Genomic DNA, 20,406 nt, shown 5'->3' on the forward strand with positions numbered 1-20,406 from the left:
ATAAGACACCTATGTTGACATACACATGGTACACTTAACTACTTTTATTTATGCAAGTGAGGTATTAAAACTGTCTTGAAAAGCAGACATCTAAAGAAGAGAAAATGGTACGAAGAAGAGAATAGTAGTCATTGCTTTCACTGTTCAATGATTAGTAGTTGTAGGGTTTTTTTCTTCCAACATCCTATCTTAAAATTTCCATGCAAAGTCTCCATCTTACTTCTCCACTAGATAGGTAGCTTGGGGAAATCCACCACTTTTTCAGCAAGAATTAATTATGAAGACTGATTTTGTTTTCTGAAATGAAGTATAATAAGCTAAAAGTGTGTGCATCTCACACGCTGCATATGGTACACTTTTAATATATACACTGTCATTGTACACGAGCATTTTGTATATACACTGATACCACCTTCAGCAGGAAGTTAAAAGTCAATAGATAATGAACCTTGTGCTGTATCTTCCCTTCCTCTGACATAAATTTCACATGGAATCTCCTCCATCACCCTGTCTTCTATCACCTGCTCAGGGCAGTCATGAGCTTGCTTGAAAGTGTAAGTGCTTTTCTTGAATGTGCTGTTAAATGTTTTCATGGGCTGGGGCTGCGCAAAGTCATTGCGGAAGGGCAGTTCCATGGAGCTCAGGTTGGTCCTGCTCTGTTTGATATTGGAGGCCTGGGAGCCACAGTGGTGGTCATGAATGCATCTGGAAGCTGTTGAAGGGCGGCGCAGTTTCTGATAGTTTTCAAGTTCCTCTGATAAATCTGCCAAATCTGCAGAAATTTCTTTGTCCCTTAGTGAGAACAGTTCATAGTGAGGAGGATCAAAAACTTCCTGGAAACCAGTTTTATTGAAGGCAGTTTTGCAAGCCATAACCTTTTTGCGAGGTTGCTTTACTTGCACTAGAATTGAAATGATGAGAAGAACTAAAACTATCCCTGTTGTGATGCCAATGATTGTCCCATGGGTTTTGGTGATTTGTTCAAACAATCCAGCTTTTTTCTTTTCTGCAAAGAAAAAAGGATCATGACAAGACATTTATTCATTTCTACCCTTTTGATAATGTATTTAAACAAAGCAAAACTGTATTGAGATTGCCATGCAAGTGATAAAATTACTTAATGGGACTGGAGACTAGACCTGTATGTCAATGGGATTTGTCTAATCCCCTGTCATTAGTGGCTACCATATGATAATTCAGTGGCAGGTGCAACTCTGTGAACCAGTGCTTGCTGACTTAGGTGGGGTGTGCCTTCCATCCTGAACCTTTAATGTTGGTCTGTATTCCTAAATCCATGAGCTAAATAGGCTTAAATTAACCTTAAATAGGTTAAATCCAGCTACAGATGATGTTTCTTTTACTATGGTTTGCTCCTGCTGGTAACATTCCCAGTGATGTCTGAAGAAGAAAACCTAGATTTAAAATTGTCTAGTTCTTCTTTAAAAGTGAAATATTATCAGATATAAGAATGACTGTACTGTTTGTTTTCACTTCTCTTGGAAATGTAATGGCTGTATCTATTGTGTAAGTCTGTTATACCTAATTCATCACAGGGAGCTTTAGCAAACTCTATTCCAGTTTGAAGAGTCCAATGATCAAGTTACTTGAAAAAAAAGGTGGGGTGGATACACCAACCAACCCAAATCATCTGGCAATTTTGGCTAGTACTTCATGTGAAAACACACAAGATGGCAGCATCAGAACAAGATGGTTTTCCATATTTAAAATACTTATTTGAAGATTAAAGTTTTCCAGTTGGATTTCAGTTCCAATAACTGTCTTGTCCTGGGGGACTGAGAGATTCCTACACTGCAACATTGGCAAGTGAGAGAAAAGCATTTAAGACTATGAAGAAGAATAAAGCCTAAATCTTTCATAACATTTTCAGATATCTGGCTTCTGGCATCTGAATATGTGTGTTATGTACCTCAATACCACACACAGTGCATGGGAAGAGTTATACACCATCATGTGTTATTTGAAACAATCCTTATACTAAGCAGAGACTCCCAAGGAGTTGGTTAATAAGAAATTACACTTCTGCTTTAGAGCTTGGACTGTTTCCTTTGAGCTACTTTTTACCTTTGAAGTGGAGTATCTCCCCTTGTCCTGCCTGTCTTAGATCCCATCCATGGGATGTGGTGCCATCCATGGTGGGAGGTATGAATTTCACTGCTATGGCAGTTCTCTTGTCTGCATCTAGATTTCTTAATTCTTGACAGATATTTTCATCAAGAAGTTGATTTTCAAAAGGCGATGTCTTCTCCAGTCTCTTAAAATAAATTGCACACAACTGACTTCTCTATCAATTTTTGTGTTACAGGGCTTAGGCATAAGTAGGTCACAATATGCTCAGATTTATGTAGCTATTGATATGGACTAAATGAGAACTCTGGGTGCCTGCAGGAACTGAGCACAGTTGTAAGCAGCTCTCTTTTTAAGGCTAAGAATTGCTTATTCAGTTGCATCAGTCTCCCTTAGCTGGCAATGTGGATCTAGTCTTCAGCTGTCTCTTAATTTCTGCTGTGCAAGTATTACAGCAGAATTTAGAGTGAATTCAACATAAAACATGATGGGTTGTTCAACACCAGATACAGCAATTTACAAATACTAGGAAAGACACAGTTTTTATGGAATTAATTTTGGTAATACTGCAGTACATGTGTGAAGTCTAGATCCTAGGGGAGAATCAGAAAGTAATTGGTAAAGATGGGAAAGAGATCTAGAAATTAAACTTAAGAGGGAACATGTAGTATTATCTAAGGTAAGGATTGTTTAGAGGAAGCTTAGTTTTACATTTCAAACTTGGGAGTAATGGACCAGTTTTGTTGACTGGAATACTTCCACAATATACCTTACATTAGAATATCTATTAGTGGTGTGAATTTTTTTATTTACCTAAAATGCAATTAACAAGTAGGGTTGTTTTAAATGTTTATTTACTTTAAAATTCAAGCAGGATTTGTGCATTGAAAAGAAATTTTCTTTCAAGACTTTCTACAGAGAAAGAATATATAGAAAAGACTTTTCTATAGAGAAGGTTTTGACCCTTTCTGAAAGGGTCAGTTTCTCTTTGAAATGGAATACGTATTTAAATCTTCTGGAGTTTTATGTTCAGACCTATTGATGCCATTCTATTTCTCAAAAAACCCTAAGCAAACAAGCTTAAGTGCTTTTATTCTATTCTTTTATTTAGCAAGAAAAATTTTGACCTTAGACTGGTTTTGTTCTGACAATTGAGTTGCTCTTGAAGCACAAGAGAATGTCTGTGCTTTAACAGAATAACAATTTCTTCAAATTATGAGAATTTTTCCTACAAAGCCTGATATTGAAACAAGTCTTTACTGCAGTTGTGATGCTTGAAATAATACTCCCAACACATGTTCTAGAAGCAGCAATTTACATGTCTGTATTCCGTGTTTATTTCATTCTGCTTAACAATTCCTCCTTCCTCCCATCCTTTCTCACATCATATACAGCAGCTGAATTTATCCTGAAATAACCTGTGATTTACAACTCTAAACAAATGCTTTAAAATGGTCTTTGAGGGTTGTTGTTTCTATTTCAACACTGAGAGAGGCTTTTTGTGCTTGAAAACTTTTCTGTATTTTTCATCTCTTTATTTTTATTTCTAAAAGATATTACCCCTCCCTACAATCCTTGCTTCATTAAAGTTTAGAAATTGATAGGATGCAGCCTCAAAAAGACTAAATTCTAGTTCTTATCCAGCTGTTATCCTTTTAAAATATAGAGTATATGCTGAAGAGGAAGAAATTTAGTTAAAAACAGTAAGATCAATATTCAGGATGCTTACATGTGTCCTGAGTTTAAATAAAAAATTTGGAACACCTTCCTGAGATTAGTAGAATAGCTGTCTTCAGCATATTTCCAGGAAAAAGACATTTCATTACTTTCTTGAAAGGCAAACTGACCAGCCTAGCTCATAAAGGCTGTGGTTTGCACTATATTCACCTCTGCAGTGATTCTCATCCCAAGGGTATGCACAGTTCTGAATGCCGTTGCAGACTAAAGAATTATTGATGCACATGTTGCTATGACAGAAGTAAGTGTTGCCTGAGCAGGGAGCTGCAGGAGAGAAGAGAAAGAAAACATTCAGAATTTTCAGTAATTGATGCCTTGCAATAAAACTATTAAGTTTCTATATCTGTGGTTTTAACATGGATCCTTCCTCTCTGTTTGAAACACAATTGCTTCTCTTGCATGTCACTATCTGATGCTTTTCTCTCTCTTCAAGTGATTGCTATCAGCATATTATCAATGCTACAAAACCAATTCTTGCTCCAAAGGGGTACATAGCAAATAGAGACAGTCACAAAACACAGATAATGGATGAAAGTTTTAGTATGTATCTATGAAAACTTAAAAATTGCATGCTCACTATCAATTATATATTTATTCCATGGAGCATCTGCTGCGTAGATGTTGTGAAGCAGTCTCTGAACATCTGCATTTTAGAGCCCATTAATATCTCAAGGCAAATCAGATTTCAGCTTGTGGAGGACTGTTTCAGCAATTGCAAGAGATTTCAATAACTCGAGGCATCTAAGTCATTCCTGCTTGTGAATCAAAAGCTCCTGCATCCTCCTATTAGAGCTAATGCAAGGATTGAGAGAGTACAGTTTAGCTTTTTATCTATCTATCTATCTATCTATCTATCTATCTATCTATCTATCTATCTATCTATCTATCGTCAGAAATTTGAAGAAAGAAATTAACTAGAAGGCTGCCCTATGTTTTTGTGAGTATTTGTTACAGCTCCTTGACATAAGAAAAAAGATGTTAGAAAGAAGTAATAATTCTTTTCAGGGTGTTGTATCATATACAGAGGGAATTATTTATAAATTCAGGGCACTGGACAAGAAATTGGTTGTCCCTTTGTTTCAGTAATATGATATTTTTATGATGGAAATGTCTGTTATTAGTGGAGTCAGTTATATACTAACAGCAAAGATGTGTGATAAACATTCTACTATTTGGTTTCACAGAAAGAACGTGTTCTTGAGCAATCTGGATTCTCTGAAACATAACAGAAAACCCAAAGGGCAGAGCAGAGGGAATGACTGCTCCTGTACATTGCATTTCTCACTTAGTCATTCTGCTAGGCATGAGAATCTCAATGACAGAAAGAGGAATTTTGCCTTAGAAAAAAAGAACATTCAAACCTTTAATTTTGATTTTGCAGCCCTGAATTAATTATGTATTGTCTTCCCATGGCTTACTCCACTGAAGTTGGGTAACCTACACTCATTTGTTTTAAGATTTTGTATTTGCTGTTAGTACTTAACCCTGGCAACGTGGCAAGAATTTTGTACAAGATTTGTACAAGATTTGCTTTAATTGTAGTGCAGAATGAATACAGAACATAGTTCAGAGTGTATTTTGGAACAGTTTATCTCTGTAATCTCAGTGCTTAAAAATGTCATGGTAGCTATCACATCACTTCCTCTCTCAAGTGAGTTGAGACTTTATTTTTTTGGAAAATAGATCTAGTCTGAAGAACACTGCTTTAAAACAGGGTCACTCCTTCAGAAGGTCAAGATCAGGCCCATTCTGTCAGTTATGCTATAAAGTAAACATATTCCCTTTCTCATTTCCCTGAACACATGATTTTTTTTTACAGTTCTGTATTTTTGGATGATGCATTCTGCTGTTGCTTCTCCATCTGCCAGCATAGTCTCTATTTCACATGTTTGTGTAGTCCCTGTAAGGTTTTGTGGGCATGGCTTTTGTTCACAGTTCATGAACATGGGACAAATGGCCTTATTTCCCTTTTGTCTGTTATTTGGGGAGTTTGAAGTCTAAAAGACACAATGGTTATCAATTCCAGCCTAGGACTTCAAGGACATAGCTGGACTCTTCTCACAACAGCTGCCCAAAAGTGGTGCAATGCTCACAGTGCTTTTTGTGTCCAGCATTAGTCATCTATTGAATCGAGCCAGGAATCAAATACATTGATTTTTCACATTGCTGTTAGCTGAATTACTTAGTCAAATCTGCAAGCAGCGCTAGTGTGTGTTAGGTGACTGTCATGCACTATTAGTTCATTTATGGAAATCTTTCCAGAAATATTGATTGTTTTCATGGTTGGCTTCATATCATTACAAGTCATTAGCAAGGTAGAAGAGAAAGATAGCTTAACAATCTGAAAATAAGATAAGCTCAGATTCACTTTTTTCAGTTAGAAGAATTGCTTATGACTCATAAAAAAATTTAATAAATTAAAAATACTTGAAATACTTTTCAGCCACATAATTTTCAATGACCCTATCCAAGAAAGGCAGGATCTCAAGTAAATAACAATAACCACATACCTTTGCAAATGTTCTTCTGCCAATGACTTTTGAGTTGTTTTGAATTCATAAATTTGGAAATTTATCTTCCTTTAGGAGTATCTAGTGTTTCAACCTCTTGCATTAAACCCCTCCCCACTACCACCCCCAAAAAATCCAAACTCAACAACAACAAAAACCCCACTCCAATATTTATAATATGAATAGATAATTTCCCTGGCAAAGTTCATAACATTTTCTAAATTGAAAGCTGGAGTAACTTGCACTACCACCAATGTTAATAATTGTATTGAAATAAAAGCTAGTGGAAAATCAGTTATCAATTTTTGCAAGTTGTACTCAAAACTGTCATTTATTTAAATTCTCAATATCTAAAGCTTATTAAATGCCTCTTGCAGGTTAAGCAATAGACTAGCTTGAAACATGAAACTGTTCTTTATGACCATGTACTCAAAGTAAGCCAGAAGCTATTTCTCTTATACGTATCTGTTACTTTACAAAGATTGTTTTACAAAAGGTAGCTTTTCTCCTGTGTTAAAATTTACTGTTTTATGGAACAGAACATAAAATCTACCTGTTACCTGTAACCTGAACTTTCTCGCAAGGTAATGACCAGGATCTCTTTCAGGACTGGCTACAGATATGTTCTGTCAGAAGTTATTTTTTTGTCAGCAAATCCATACTATTTATTCTTCAAGCAGAACTTTTTGAAAACCTTTAGCACAAGCATAGGTCTGATTTCCTGAAATGGGAACATTTCATTCAGCTCTCTCCATGTAGCTCAGATCTGCTCTGCAGTTCTGAACTCAGTCTGCTTTAGTGCCATATAAATGGCACTGCAGTGGTTCTGCAATGTGGACAGTATTGCCCTCTAAATATGTGAGGCAACAAAATTTCATTCAGGTACAACACCTTAGAAGAAAAAAAAATTCACAAAAAACCTGCTTTCAAGAAACATCTTAATTTACAATGAATATAAAGACTATCTCTAACCCAGGCTATGGAATCCAAACAAAAATCCAGATGGCATTTACAAGCCTGCTTTAATTACAGGCTTCTTGAATAAACTTGAATTTAACTGCTTATCCATGGTTGTGCAACACCACAGGGCTTTGCTAAGGGACCACATGTGGGGTCCATTAGAGCCAAATGAGGCTGAGCATAAGGGAGCAGCTTGGCTGGAGGGGGTGTAGTTCCAGACCCACAACTGAAGATAGAGCTGTGTTTAGGAAGGAGAATGAGACTTTACAGGATCAGGTATGTTTCCTACTCTTCTGGACATGCAGATTGGCCTCAAGAAGAGCCTGTTGTGGTGTCTGGCAGGGAACTGGGAGCTAGTGGGAGAGCACACTTCAATCCCACTGCTGTCTTTTTGAAAGAAGTCTGTGCTCATTTGTAGGGAAGGACGTCTCTTTGTGAGAAGGATGTAGCCTAGGGCAGTATTGCTGAATTCAAATAGAAAATAAACCTTTTAAGAACAGAGGAAAGCTTCTCTTCAGGAACCATGTTAGAAATGCAATAAAGCAATTATCTAATTTACCTGCTAGCATGCGAAGGAAACAGAAACAACCTTTTTCATGTATTCCTGCTGCTTAATATACAGCTGATGCTTTCCCTAAAATACTCAAAGCATCCTGATGCCAGGAGAATTGGCACTTTTAGATCTACTTACGATCCACAAAGGAAGTGAAGAGCATTCTGAACCTGCTCAGTCTGCTGCCTTCATCTGCCCACATCCGCACCACTCCTGTCCCTGTCTGCAGCGTGACATCATTGGCCACCGTGCTGCAGAACTTGGCCTTCAGGTTTTCAATGGAACTGCTCCCATCATACACAGCCACAAAGTTCCTTTTGCATTCATTGGAATGCTCCATTTGATAGTCCAGAAATCGCATATAGATCTGTTGGGACAGAGGAATCAATGTCTTTAGGAGAAGAAATACAGAGAGGAGAGTTTTCTTTCTTAGAAAATCTTTAATAAGATTTTTTTTTCCTTTACACACAAATGTAATTCCCAATGCACAAAATTAAACTTAGATTTTCTCACTAGATGTCTGTGTGGAATATTACCTGACAGATATCTTGGGTATTCATTTCACTTCTCCCTGCTCCCCAAAACAATCTTTATTTAAAAATTTACTTTGATTTATTTCTGCTCCCTTTGGAAAAACAGTACAAAGCAACACACTTCGTGAAGGAGCCCCCAAGAAGCTTGGCTAAATGTGAAGTCTGTTTCTCTAGAAGAGATATAAGGAACTCATAAATGTACTGAAATAATTTTTAAAGTATTTTGACTGTTCTCTTTCCTTTCTTTCTAATTCATAAAAACAAAGTTAAAATATAGGGGAAAGAGTCTAGTCTGAAAAGCTCTGAAGTAAAATAAGGAAATTAAAATTTATTGCTTCAGAATGAAAGCTAATTACTGTACCATAGCTGTGTTATGGAAGACACAAACCATGAAGTCAGGAGTAATTTGAATAAAAATGGAAACGAGAGAGAAGTAAGATGGCTGTGTAGGAAGAATTAATGAATTTAAGCTAATCTTAATACTTCTAAAAGCAGAAATCTAATCCAAGAGAAGGCAGCATACGTGTTAGAACACATGCAGCAAGGAAATTAGAAAATTGAGATGGTATTTAAAGAGTAAGTAAATAATTTATTTTGCTGGAGCAGGAAACTCGTGCGAGATTGTAATTCAGTTAAAATTACATGAACACATCAAAAGGCTTTCAAATCTCTTCAATGGCTGTATTTGAATCCTCAAAATTCTTCTGCAAATTTTGAGATATGAAACCAAGTCACCTAAGCATGCTGCAAAGGCTTTTTAGAGGTTAGCAATTCTTAGACAGCCATTGTGTTCCCAGAGAAGAAATGTGCCCAGGGGCAGGCAGAGGTGCTCCTCTCCTGTCCACGAGCTCTCCCAGCGTTCCTGGGCTCAGCCTGGGGCTGTCTGAGCTCTCACCTCCTGTCCCACCCATGCCAGGGATGCTGCAGAGCTTCTACACATCAGGGCTTTATCCCCTTTCCCAGGACTCTGGGACCCCTGCTCGGGGGATGCAGGAGGTCGGGGCATGTGAATCTCATTCTTGGGCTCCATAACCCAGTTTGCTGCCCCTTTGCCATAGCTCACTACCAACCAGCTCTGAGGGACAAAACGAGATATTCCCCTCCCCATTCCTACACCTGGCAGGCTTTATTGAAAACATGGTAAAAGAGAAGGGCAGGTGACACTTGTACCCTGTGGCATTTCCTTTCCAGTGCTTCCAGAGGCAGGTTGGCCAGCACTGCCTTCCCTTGCACATTCTGTGTGAAGATGCAGCCTGTGCCATATTAGCTCATGCTTCACCTCACTGTTTTGTGATTTTCAGCATATATATTTTTTCTTTTTGTCTATTTTCCTTTTTTTTTTTCCTGCTGTTTTTGTTAGATTTACTGCTGAAAACTCTCAGCTACATTGAGAACCTGTTCTCCATTGATGACTTATCTCAAAACCATGGATGTGAGCTGCAATTGCTAGTATTTGGGCTGAGAGAGGGCATTTCTTTTTAATGATTGACTTTACATATCGGCTACAAAATTACAATGGAAACTAAAAATAATTTAGCGCACTTTTAGGAGAGCTATTATTTGTGTAGTAACAAAGGAATAATCCCATTAAAAGTGTTCACTTCTTCACAAGATCCTTTGGATTGATGTGTTAGGCAAGTATAAAAGGTCCTTACTCTTACATTATATTGATTATTCTGGTAATTTTATGAAATCTGGAGGTAATTTATTAAGTGTCTGCTATACACATTTTAAAAGTACTTTCATTGCTGCACTTGTGTCAGTTTTAAAAGTTTATTTTTATTACAAAATCAAATAGAGGGAATTAAAAATGTCTATGCTTATTTTTCTCAAGAGACTGGACTGTATCAGATCTAATGGATTTTATCATCATAATTCTGCCTGAATTGAAGCTTGAGAAACCACTGTCAGAATACTAAGAATTATTTTTCTGTAATGTTTTAAATCAATAATTTAAGAAGATGATCTAATTTCAGGACTCACCCAACTACAACTCTGCCTTCTGGCAACATTCAATAATTTATTAAAATACTTAAGCACAAGACCTGGTGCACTCAACTGGCAATGTAGAGAGAAAATGGGTTTGTTATTGTTTCTGGAAGAACTGCGTCTATTACTTAGACTAGTATAGGGCTCTTGGGAATTGACTCACTTCCTCAAAGGCTCAGATATATTAATGGACTTGTAATTTCTTTCACGTCTTTTCCTCTTATTATCATCTTTTTGGTTACTGTTTTAGAATGCACTTGCAAGGTGGTTAGCAGGGCTGCTAAGTTAACTGTTAGGAGTGTGTAAGAAGGCAGAGGGAAGGTTTGTCATCTTGGCAGCTACTGCTTCAAAATATTTTTTAATTTTTATGTATGAGCAAGCAGAAGCAAAATTAAAGATGTGCAGCTATATGGAGAAAAGTATGTGCTCTTCTGTGCAACATATTTAACAAATACGACTCAGGCTTTATCTATTGCATTTTGGGGTTTTATCCTGCTGTCTGCCTAACAAGGTAAAGCCCTTCCATTTAGCTCAGACTGCTGATGAAAGTGGATTTTAAGGTGCTGGATTGTGAATTAGATGGGAGAAGCAGGCACATGTTCTGTTGACTTTGAACAGAACCAAATTCTCCAACAGAACCACTGGAGGCAAAACATTAAGCTTTGGCAGTGAGATTTACTGGTAATCACTGAAGATGACAGCCAATGTTTTTGCCTGCAGTCTTCCAATACAACCAGAGTCCAAGTCAAATGCCCCTGAAAACTGTTGCTTAAACAGTTTTCACAGTTATTTGGTATTTGAAGCTTCAAATAATAGGAAGCCAGTACTATGGGCTTGTATAATTTTTATTTCAGAAACAATTCTCTCTCTGGATTTCCTAAGCCACTGCTACATGACTCATTTCAGTGAAGTACATCATTATGCAAATCACAGTTAGTGACCATTACCTGTTGCTACTGCCATGGAAACCCATTATATACTGAATTATATGAACAAAACCCACCTTAGCATTTGGAGTGGCTTTAATTGTCCAGATACAGTCAACTGCTTGTCCTGGTTTTGTTTTTCCTTCTTGTTCTACTTGACTGGAACGTACTATTCCATCAGCTCCTGAGAGCTCAAACTGGCAATCTAGGGAGAAGATAGAACTTGCTGTCAAATGCAATATGACATTAATTTAAAATTTCATGTATAAAGAAATTGTTACTGCAATACTATACCTGGGATGGGATTTAAAATACCTCCTAGGTAAGTGAAGTCAGGATCTGCAATAGAAAGAAGTCATGAATCACAAGGGCTATCAGTGCTTGAGAATCACTTCAAGATTTAGTATTATCTGCAGATTATGTCCACTTATTATTATGTCACCAAATAAATTGCCAGAAAGTTTATTGAATCAATTGGAGCATATAGAGACAAAGTTTTTTTTAGATGAGAACATTATTCCACAAAGATTGACCTTATCTGAAAAAAGGTAATTCTACTCTGACAGCTCAGATTTCTAGCATAACACCAAGAATTACTATTCAGTATTTTGTTCCTACATTATATTCTGAATTTAACTATGTCAGTTTTTACTGAAACTGCTGGAGCTCCACAAGAATACAGGGAGTATTTCTCTGTGCAAAAACCTTATTTAGATTTATTTTATCAGACTGCTGTCTATGTAGTTCTGAACAATTTGAACTGAGTTTAGCAGAGTATATCAACAGTTTGAAATTGCTAACTGCTCTTAAAAAGTATGTGAAGAAGGCTGTTCAGTCCTAAAGGTACTTTTCCCTGGGTTCTCTGTGTCTCTTGTATTATGTCACGTAGAACAGTTCTCGATGTGGTTTATGAAATGTTGTTCTATGCAAAGAAAGCACTAGCTCATGAGAAAGTGCACGCTTGTTTGGTACAAAGTTATTTTCCAAATGAAAGTTCGGAGTTTTGGTTTTTCTGCAATCCTATAAGTTTTTTTTCTGTATAGGAAGTTAATCACTTCCCCTAGAATGCCTCAGTCCTGAGCTTAAGGCTCAGCACAGTTCAGAACATGCCTTCTTTGTCCTCCTCTTTTTATTTACCTATAGTGAAAATCTATGATCACTATATCCAAAATTCCACAAGGTTTTCAACCTTCTTTGTAAGCTGATTTTTTTTATGAAGCAGGAGTATGCACATATGTTCCCTTTCATTTTCACAACTGTAAAATATTTTACCATACTTCATATAAACAAAGAGGAAGGAAAAGAAAAATATCAGTCCTTCAGTTGTTGCAATCTATTGTGAAAATAATATACAGTTTAAATGTATATTTAAAGTTCCAGCCTGCAACTATGGAAATTTAGTTTTGAAAGTGATGTTGATGAAATGGCTTTGGAAATGGATTTAGCAAAATGCATAAGTACTGTCCCTGTGAAAACATTTTATCATGCAATTCCCAACGGCCTGGTCACCATGTTAATCTGAAGTTTCTGAGTCTAAATCCCTAAGCAGTAATATATAATCATGAATTGTGTTTTCATGTGCTCTAGGGGTAAAGATAACATTAAGAAGTTATGTTTGTGTATACATTTATCGAAGTAGTAGAGCTGACACTTGTATATTGCCTTTTGTCCCAAAGGACAATAAAATGCTGATAACTACATGTGTAGTAGCTATGAAGTACAATAGTCAAGCACTGCACAAGGACATCAGGTCAAATTTTCATGTAAGAAGGATGCCCTGCCAGGTTTAAGTAGCTCCACAGAGCAGATGTAATTTTTGTTTGTCTAAAGGCACTGTCAGCACATTGTCCTCTCCTCTGCACCTGTGAACTACACAGCACTTTGAGCAAAGAGCAGCTCTGTTGTCTGAGTCCAAGGGTTGAGGGAATCCAGTTATACCGAGAGCTCGTGCTTACTGTGCAGATATTTGCTCTGGGTTTTCAGAATGGAGATTTAATGCCACTTTTGCATCTAGCTGAAGTGCTACTGTAAAGTTGCTTCACGTGTTTTTGTCCAGGGCCTTACACTCCTAGAAGAGAAGCTGGTGAAAAGGCAGCTCTTAGCATAAGCTGTCTTTCCTTTCCTACCACTGGTTAAACTAGTACAAGTAGAGAAATAAGGAGGGGTGCTGCTGAAGACTTCAGCATGAACAAGCTCAACTGTCTTCCTCACCAGAAAACTACAAGCCTGTAATTCCCTTTAGTCAAGATTCCCCAAGTGCCCTGTAGGATTAGCAGGACTGAGACTGTGACTATGACATTGTCACTGTGCTCATGCTGAAATACAGCTCTAGGCTGAGAGGACCAACACACGCACACAGAGTTCAATGGGAGCAGATAGTCATTAACTCAGTCAGAATTTTAGACATCTTTACCTGGTATAAATGAGTACTTTGCTTGAAATCCCTTTCCTTCCAGCTCCTCATCAGAAATAAACTTGATCCACATAAATCTCCCTGTTGATCTAATTAGTGCAGGACTTTTCAGACCACAGTAACGATTAATGAGAGGGGAGAACCCAAAAGGTCCATCTCGAACCTCCAGGTGATCAAACCGACATTCAAATGAGGGTTCTATGTAATAGGGTTCATCAAAGGTCAACTCAATTCTTTGTCGTGGAGCAGCTAGACATAAAAAAAATTGAGCAAAAGATTAAATGAAGATCTTGATAAAAAACACAAAGACATGAAGTAATGAAGAGACAGGCTTCCAAATCAGCAAGATAAACAAGAAACTGGAAACTTCTCAAAACACATCTGCAGTCTGCTACAAAAATTTTAAAAATTATTTTCTAAAAGATACTTTTGCACAGAATCATACAAACTTTTTTGCTTGCTGATCTTAATTGTTGAAAATTCAGAAATCACATTAATTTAATGTAGTGCATATAACAGATATGAACATATATGCAAAGGAATTCAAACAAAGTTAAATATTGAGATATAAATTAAATTCTGTGAAAGCAAAATACATAAAAAAGGACAAAACACTGAGCTATGCAGAAAAGAATGGAAAAGAGAAAGATATGAACTACTCACTATTTCTTAAATGTGAAGTCCAAATGTGTAGATCCTTTCACAGAAGACATCTTTTATTAGAATATTCAGAGAAGTGTAAGTGCTTCATGTATTGTGCAGTGTCAGTATTATCCAGGTGGCTACAGACGTTGGTGAGTCTGAGCCTGTGGCAGCCTAACATCAGGCTTCGGATCAGAGCCCTAAATCCTGACTCTCACATCCTTGGTTTGGATCCCAAGACATTCTCTTGTATGAATGGCTTTAGTGTTCCTTGTTCTTGGCATCGGCTGCACTACGTGAACTTCCCGATCCTGGCTGGGATCTGGAGTGACAGCACTGAGGAATCACAGGCTGCCTGCTTTTCCTGAATGCCAAAAGGATTTACTCTTGCGTCTCCAACACTCCCGTCAGACCTTCTGCCTCACTCACACAAGCTATACGCATTTGGAGCTGCTGTGAATGTTGGCAGAGGTCTGTATGAAGGAGCAGATCTTGGCTAGAAATTCTGGAGGGCCTTGGCCCCACTCAGGCACCCACAGTGTTTCTGTGGAAGGACTGAGGAGAGCTGGAGCTGCTCCTGTGCCCCAGCCCTGCAGCAGGGCAGGTGGGCTGCTCCCCAGAGCCCTCCTGGGCAAGGTGCAAAACCAAAATGTTCTTGGGAACAAGTGAAAAGGAGGGACCTGTGAACCACTACTGTGCTGTATAAATAAAAACTCATCAAACCTCATTACTTGAAATATTTCAATTAATTGATATGAATCTGATGATTAGGCTGACTAATATTTTTAGCTGACTTCAGTGGGTTTTGGGTGCATTCTAATAAGAGGAAAAATAATTGGAGTGTCTCAAGTCTTGCAGCCTTTATTTAAGATATTCTCATTGGAATATGGTTTTATTCTAGTTAATGACATTTTTTTGTCCTCATCAAACTATTTTAATAGTGACCTCAGCAGTGCTAACAAATCTCTGTATTTTTAGTACAGTGTTATGGCCAGATATATCTTTTTTATTAATGAAGGATAGCATAAAGGTTTTCTGCTGGTGAGATAGAACAATACTGGCAATATGAAATAGCCTTTTGCAATCTATTATCAGTGATATTAAGATAACAAGCTACAGTTTTTATCTTACTAATTCCATACCTTCATAGATTACAGTAAATATGCTGCTCCTTTTCCTGGCTTTGAGGATATATCATATTCTATGTACCTAATTTATTAATGTTTGCATTTCTTATTTATTTGTTGTTATTATTAGAGAGAGAAAATTTAGCTTCTTCTTCAAGTAAATGACTGCAGAATTCATTATATTACCAGCACAGCCACACAACACTTTACAGCAGTGTAAGATGAGTTTTAACAGTTCAAGATTTTCCATTTAACAGTAAGATTACAGCAAAACAAAATAGAAACACAGCACGTACCTTCTAAGATATAGATGCACTCTTGATTGGGTGGGTACATGTTTGGGTAGTTTGGTGAAGCAAAATGTCCTCCATTACTGGTCCGGACCCAGTTGTCACACTGAGTGGGAGGAATGCGATTCACTCCAATGTTTTGCCCACCTTAAGCCAAAAAAACCAAAAAGCAATCAAATAAGTTACCTCTGCAAGTGTAAAACTCTGGCATGGCACATTGCCTATAAAGAAGAAAGTAATTTATTTTGGTTTTTATTTTGGTTGCAAGCCCTCTTGGTAAGGCACTCATTAATATTTATCTAAGAAAATCTTATGCTTAGTTTTGTGGTGGGGTATATCCTAAATTGAATATCAAATATATCCAGAGATCCTTGGAAAGGAGAGGGAGTTATTTTTTTTGTTGTTTTTACCCTACTCAGTTCAGGTGTTTTATACCCTTCTTTCCAAGTGAAATAGTCACAGTGGCTGCCAATACCATTATTTTATGGGTTATGTCATGTCCGTTCCCATGGAAATATAATTGGAAATATTTGTCAGCTTTCACTGGTTTTGACCCTGATTCCAGAATATACTAAGGTGGGATATATATTTACAGTAATTTGTTGGAGTACAGAATGTTTGTAACAGAACAAATTACAATATGCAAATACACTAAATACAGCAATGACAGTTAATAAAATTCCTAGCAATAGGTAGATTGCCCTTGGTAGCTAAGGGTCACATTTAGGATCAAAGCTCCTCTTCCAGATGTACAGGGAAATGTGTTCTGTGACTGAGATTATGCAGCTGAGTAAAGTAATCCTTCCTGCTGGATCATTCACAGGAGTTTGGTTTTCATTTCCTCATCCATGGAGAAGAGGTTGGGAATAGTGTGATCTCTGACATTCTTAAGTACCTTTGGCCCTTCTCCTTGGTATCAGCAGAACTGAAAGAGTCAGACACAGGATATATATTTTCTGCTAGATATTTCCTAAATCTCACAGGGTATTCTCATAGTGTTATTTGTATTTACACTGTTTTAATTTGCAGACCTGTGAGAGGACATCCATTCTGGTACAGGTCTTAAATGCCTCCAGTAAATTACATCACCTTCCACTAGTATCTTGACAGCTTTTTGATTTATGGGGGTGAAAACTCTCTCTCCCGCAGAAATTTTTCAAGGAAATTCTGTAGGTGGCAGTTCAAGGAATTCTTCTCTCTTTAAGTGTGGGTAATCCCACATATGAAAAGATAAGGTTTGTGAAATTGATTCCTTCCCCACTCAGCAGGCTTCAAAAATGTTTGTGGGTGGACTATTTGAAAAGCTTGTTGTCAGATACAGAAAACATGAATTTCCGTGGTGGTTTCTTTCCCACCTCTAACATCTAAAACTGTAGAACTTTACCTGGGAAAGTGAAACTTCCATGTTCTTTGTGGCTGCATGGCTTTGTTCATTTGGGAGAAAATGCAGCAAATGGGGGAGAATGGAAAATACTACAGTTCATATTGCTAATTCAAGAGCTGTTAATATCTGAATGCAAACATTTCACTTATATTGTTCAATTAAAAGTTCTAAAACTGTTCCATTTTATGAGAGAAAATCATCAAACTAAAATTGTACCTTGTGTCTTCTGTGCAACGGCAATGCCTTCCACTACCAGGATTGTTACAAGCAACACTGATAAGAGAAATTGGACAGAAAAAACATCAGTAATTCTTCAAACTTATAGACCATTTTCTGCAGTCCCAGTTCATGCAAATCCTGCCATCACTGACCAAAACAAATCAAAACATACAAAAATATGTAATTAATTTATGTGTTTTCTTTAAAATGTCAGCTTATGAAACAAGTGCAGTCTATGTGCACTGCTGGTCCTTCTTCCAGGTTCCTCAAGAAAGTGTGTATGAGAACAGCAATTCTTTGTTAGAGGGGACATTTAAGAATATTTTCTAGAGTTTACAGGGTACCTGTTGTCTATAAAACTTTAATATCCCGAAACAAGATGTTTCACTGCTATAATGAATCATATTTATCCTAAAACTCTATTTGCATAATATGTGCAAAAGACTTCTCCAGCTTCCAGGAAATTAATCCAGACCACAGGAGACACTGCATGGTCTTAACCCCTTCATGGATTTCACAGATTTCTGCTTGTAAGACTGGTCTTTGTCTGCTTTGACTGGTTTTTGATGCTGCCACAAAATACCAGTGATTTGTTCAAATGATGGATCATAGAAAATGGGCAGATGCAAGTTCTGGAGACAGAGAGCCTCTCCCATACATTTATATTTCCCTGCACCCAAGAAGCACGTGTATGAACAGCACATATGAAAACTCCATATTCCATGGTCCATCAGCAATTTTAAAGCAGGCTTAATGTCCAGGTTTTCCTAAAATGCTTTGTCAACTTTGTCACTTCAAATTTTTTGGGATTACCGGGAGGGGGAAAGAGAATGAAATTGAGTAAATTAATATGCCACTCTTCAAATCTTTCATTTGCTTCCATCTGGAGTATCTCAGAAATTCTGGACACATCTCTTACAGAACCAGCTAAGACGCCTGGACTGCCCTGGACAGGAGGCTGAGGGGAGCTAGGATACAAATTACAAAATCACAAGTGTCATAGAGATTGAGAACTGAGCAACTACTACTAGTCTCTTCCAGTAGAGAACCAGGGGGTGTCAGACAAAGCGAGCAGGTGGTATATTCAAATTAAACAAAGATTTTTTTTATTTTTTTTAAATGCACATAATTCATAATGCATCCTTGAGGTAGAAAATTCTGTTTCAGGAACCCCTTAAGCCTTAAGTTCCTAGAAGTCTGGGATGTATTTGGGGCAAATATAATTTGCTCTACTTTTATACTCGTTCTGCTTTTATATCTGTGCAAAAGAAGATACCAAGATGGACCTTTGATGTGACCTGATATGGCCCTTCCCATATTCTTCATCTACTTGTCAGTAGATGGCCTTAGCACTGCAAGGCAAAAAAGTGATTTCAGCAGGAATTTTATTGTCACATTCAAGAAATTCTTTTTGTTTTCCCAGCCTTTCTGCCTTGTTGCTCAGGCATTTACTGGCTCAGTTGAAATGGCATTTTTTCCATCTGTGGTTTTCCCTGTGTTGCTGCTGGACTTTGAGCCCTTTAGAGTTCCAGAGTGAGCATGCACTGACTGCAAACCAGTGATCTTGACTCAACTGATCCAGATGCTCATCTAACGCTGGCATGGATGTATTATCCCGGGAAAAGATAAAAGGAATCAAAGTCTGCTCCTGAAAGTGTCCATCTAGCATTTATGTTTTATTATCTATGTTTCTGCTGCCCTTTCTTCCCTCTACCCATATTGAAGTAGACTTTGTTACACTCTGAAACTTTCCTCAGCAACAACTGCTTTTTCCTGTGTAAGTCAGGTTCGTAACTGTGGGTGTTTTCTAAAATACCATATGGGTCTTGCAAACAAGTGCTATGTTCTTAGAAGCTTATGTGATCTTTAGGGATGGATTATGTTAGAATAGGTGAAGATTTAAGTAGTTTTTCAATTTCCATCTTTGTAATAATTCTGCATTTTCATCAATATTAATATACTTAAAAATATACTATCTGTCATTATCCAAATACAAAGCAGATGCTGCTAATCATTACTGACTCACCCTAAACTGAAAATTCCTCCTTCAGAAGAAAGTATCTAGCACCCATTACTGGTATTCAGTTATGGATCTTCACTAGTCTTTAAAGCAAATAAACAAATATCCCATCTTTATTCACATATGTTTGACATTAGTTTTCAGCTGGTTTTAGTTTTTACTGTTCCTTACATAGATGGTATTATTTCAAATTTATTTACAGTTTATTTTTGCAGCTTCTCTGTTTAAACTGTACACTGAAATATCTGAGTTTATGAATTGCATGAACTTACACTGCAATTGTACTCCTGAGATCACTTGTCCCTAACAGAGAATCTTGACAGTGGTTATAAAGTTGTCAATCTCTTTTCCTGGCTTTTCTTCTATGCTGGTTTTAGTGCAGCACTTCAAAGTTGGCTTTTATTGTTAAAATAAAGTCAATTTCCACAATTCTGTGTCAGTACGTTCTGTTGAATTCACCTTTCCTAAAGATGTGCTATTCCCACCCTCTGTTTTACAAGGACAGAGACATTTATGCTGCTTCTCAAAATGGAAAATGAGATTTGACTATTTTTCTTTAAGCAAACACACAGAGAAATATGAATGAAGTTAACATGCAGCTAACAAAATGAATGCAAATAGTCACTTTCAAGTAACAGTAAAAAATTGAGGGTTTTTTGGTTTGCTTTGGTTTTTATTTAGTACAGGTCTTTACCTACCACTGTTACAATACACTTTTTTTTCAAATTTCAGTATGCACCTACATTTATTTCTGTGATTGTACTGATGGAAACAACATAGGAATAGATGTTCTGTTACACTAACCATTGATTTCCCTTCTTGCTGATGTGGATAAAGAAACAACCTCCCTAAAATGACTTCAGAAAGCCTGATTGGCTTTCACTAGAGCTGTGCCATTTCTATAAATAGTCCAGCGCCTGTATGCGTGTAAATGCAAACAAACAGTGCCTATTCCTTGCAGAGCAGCATGGATATGCAGGCAACTGCACAAGATACAGGCTGAATATTTGTCTTACTG

At 37.2% G+C, this 20,406-nt stretch overlaps 1 protein-coding gene across 1 annotated transcript in view; it reads right to left on the reverse strand.

The window, feature by feature from the left end:
- Window positions 1-29: 29 nt before the first annotated feature.
- Window positions 30-20,406, reverse strand: part of NETO2 (neuropilin and tolloid like 2) — a 29,445-nt gene continuing 9,068 nt past the window's right edge. The window contains exons 2-9 of the mRNA XM_086847114.1: window positions 17,366-17,422; window positions 15,772-15,912; window positions 13,707-13,955; window positions 11,588-11,632; window positions 11,371-11,498; window positions 7,984-8,212; window positions 3,973-4,086; window positions 30-1,006 (exon numbers count right to left, since the gene is read on the reverse strand). Of these exons, the coding sequence (XP_086703240.1) occupies window positions 426-1,006; window positions 3,973-4,086; window positions 7,984-8,212; window positions 11,371-11,498; window positions 11,588-11,632; window positions 13,707-13,955; window positions 15,772-15,912; window positions 17,366-17,422 (1,544 nt within the window). The 3' untranslated portion in view covers window positions 30-425. The remainder of the gene's footprint in view (window positions 1,007-3,972; window positions 4,087-7,983; window positions 8,213-11,370; window positions 11,499-11,587; window positions 11,633-13,706; window positions 13,956-15,771; window positions 15,913-17,365; window positions 17,423-20,406) is intronic.

This window comes from Cyanistes caeruleus, chromosome 12, assembly GCF_971803275.1.
Source record: "Cyanistes caeruleus chromosome 12, bCyaCae1.hap1.1, whole genome shotgun sequence".
NCBI lineage: Eukaryota > Metazoa > Chordata > Aves > Passeriformes > Paridae > Cyanistes > Cyanistes caeruleus.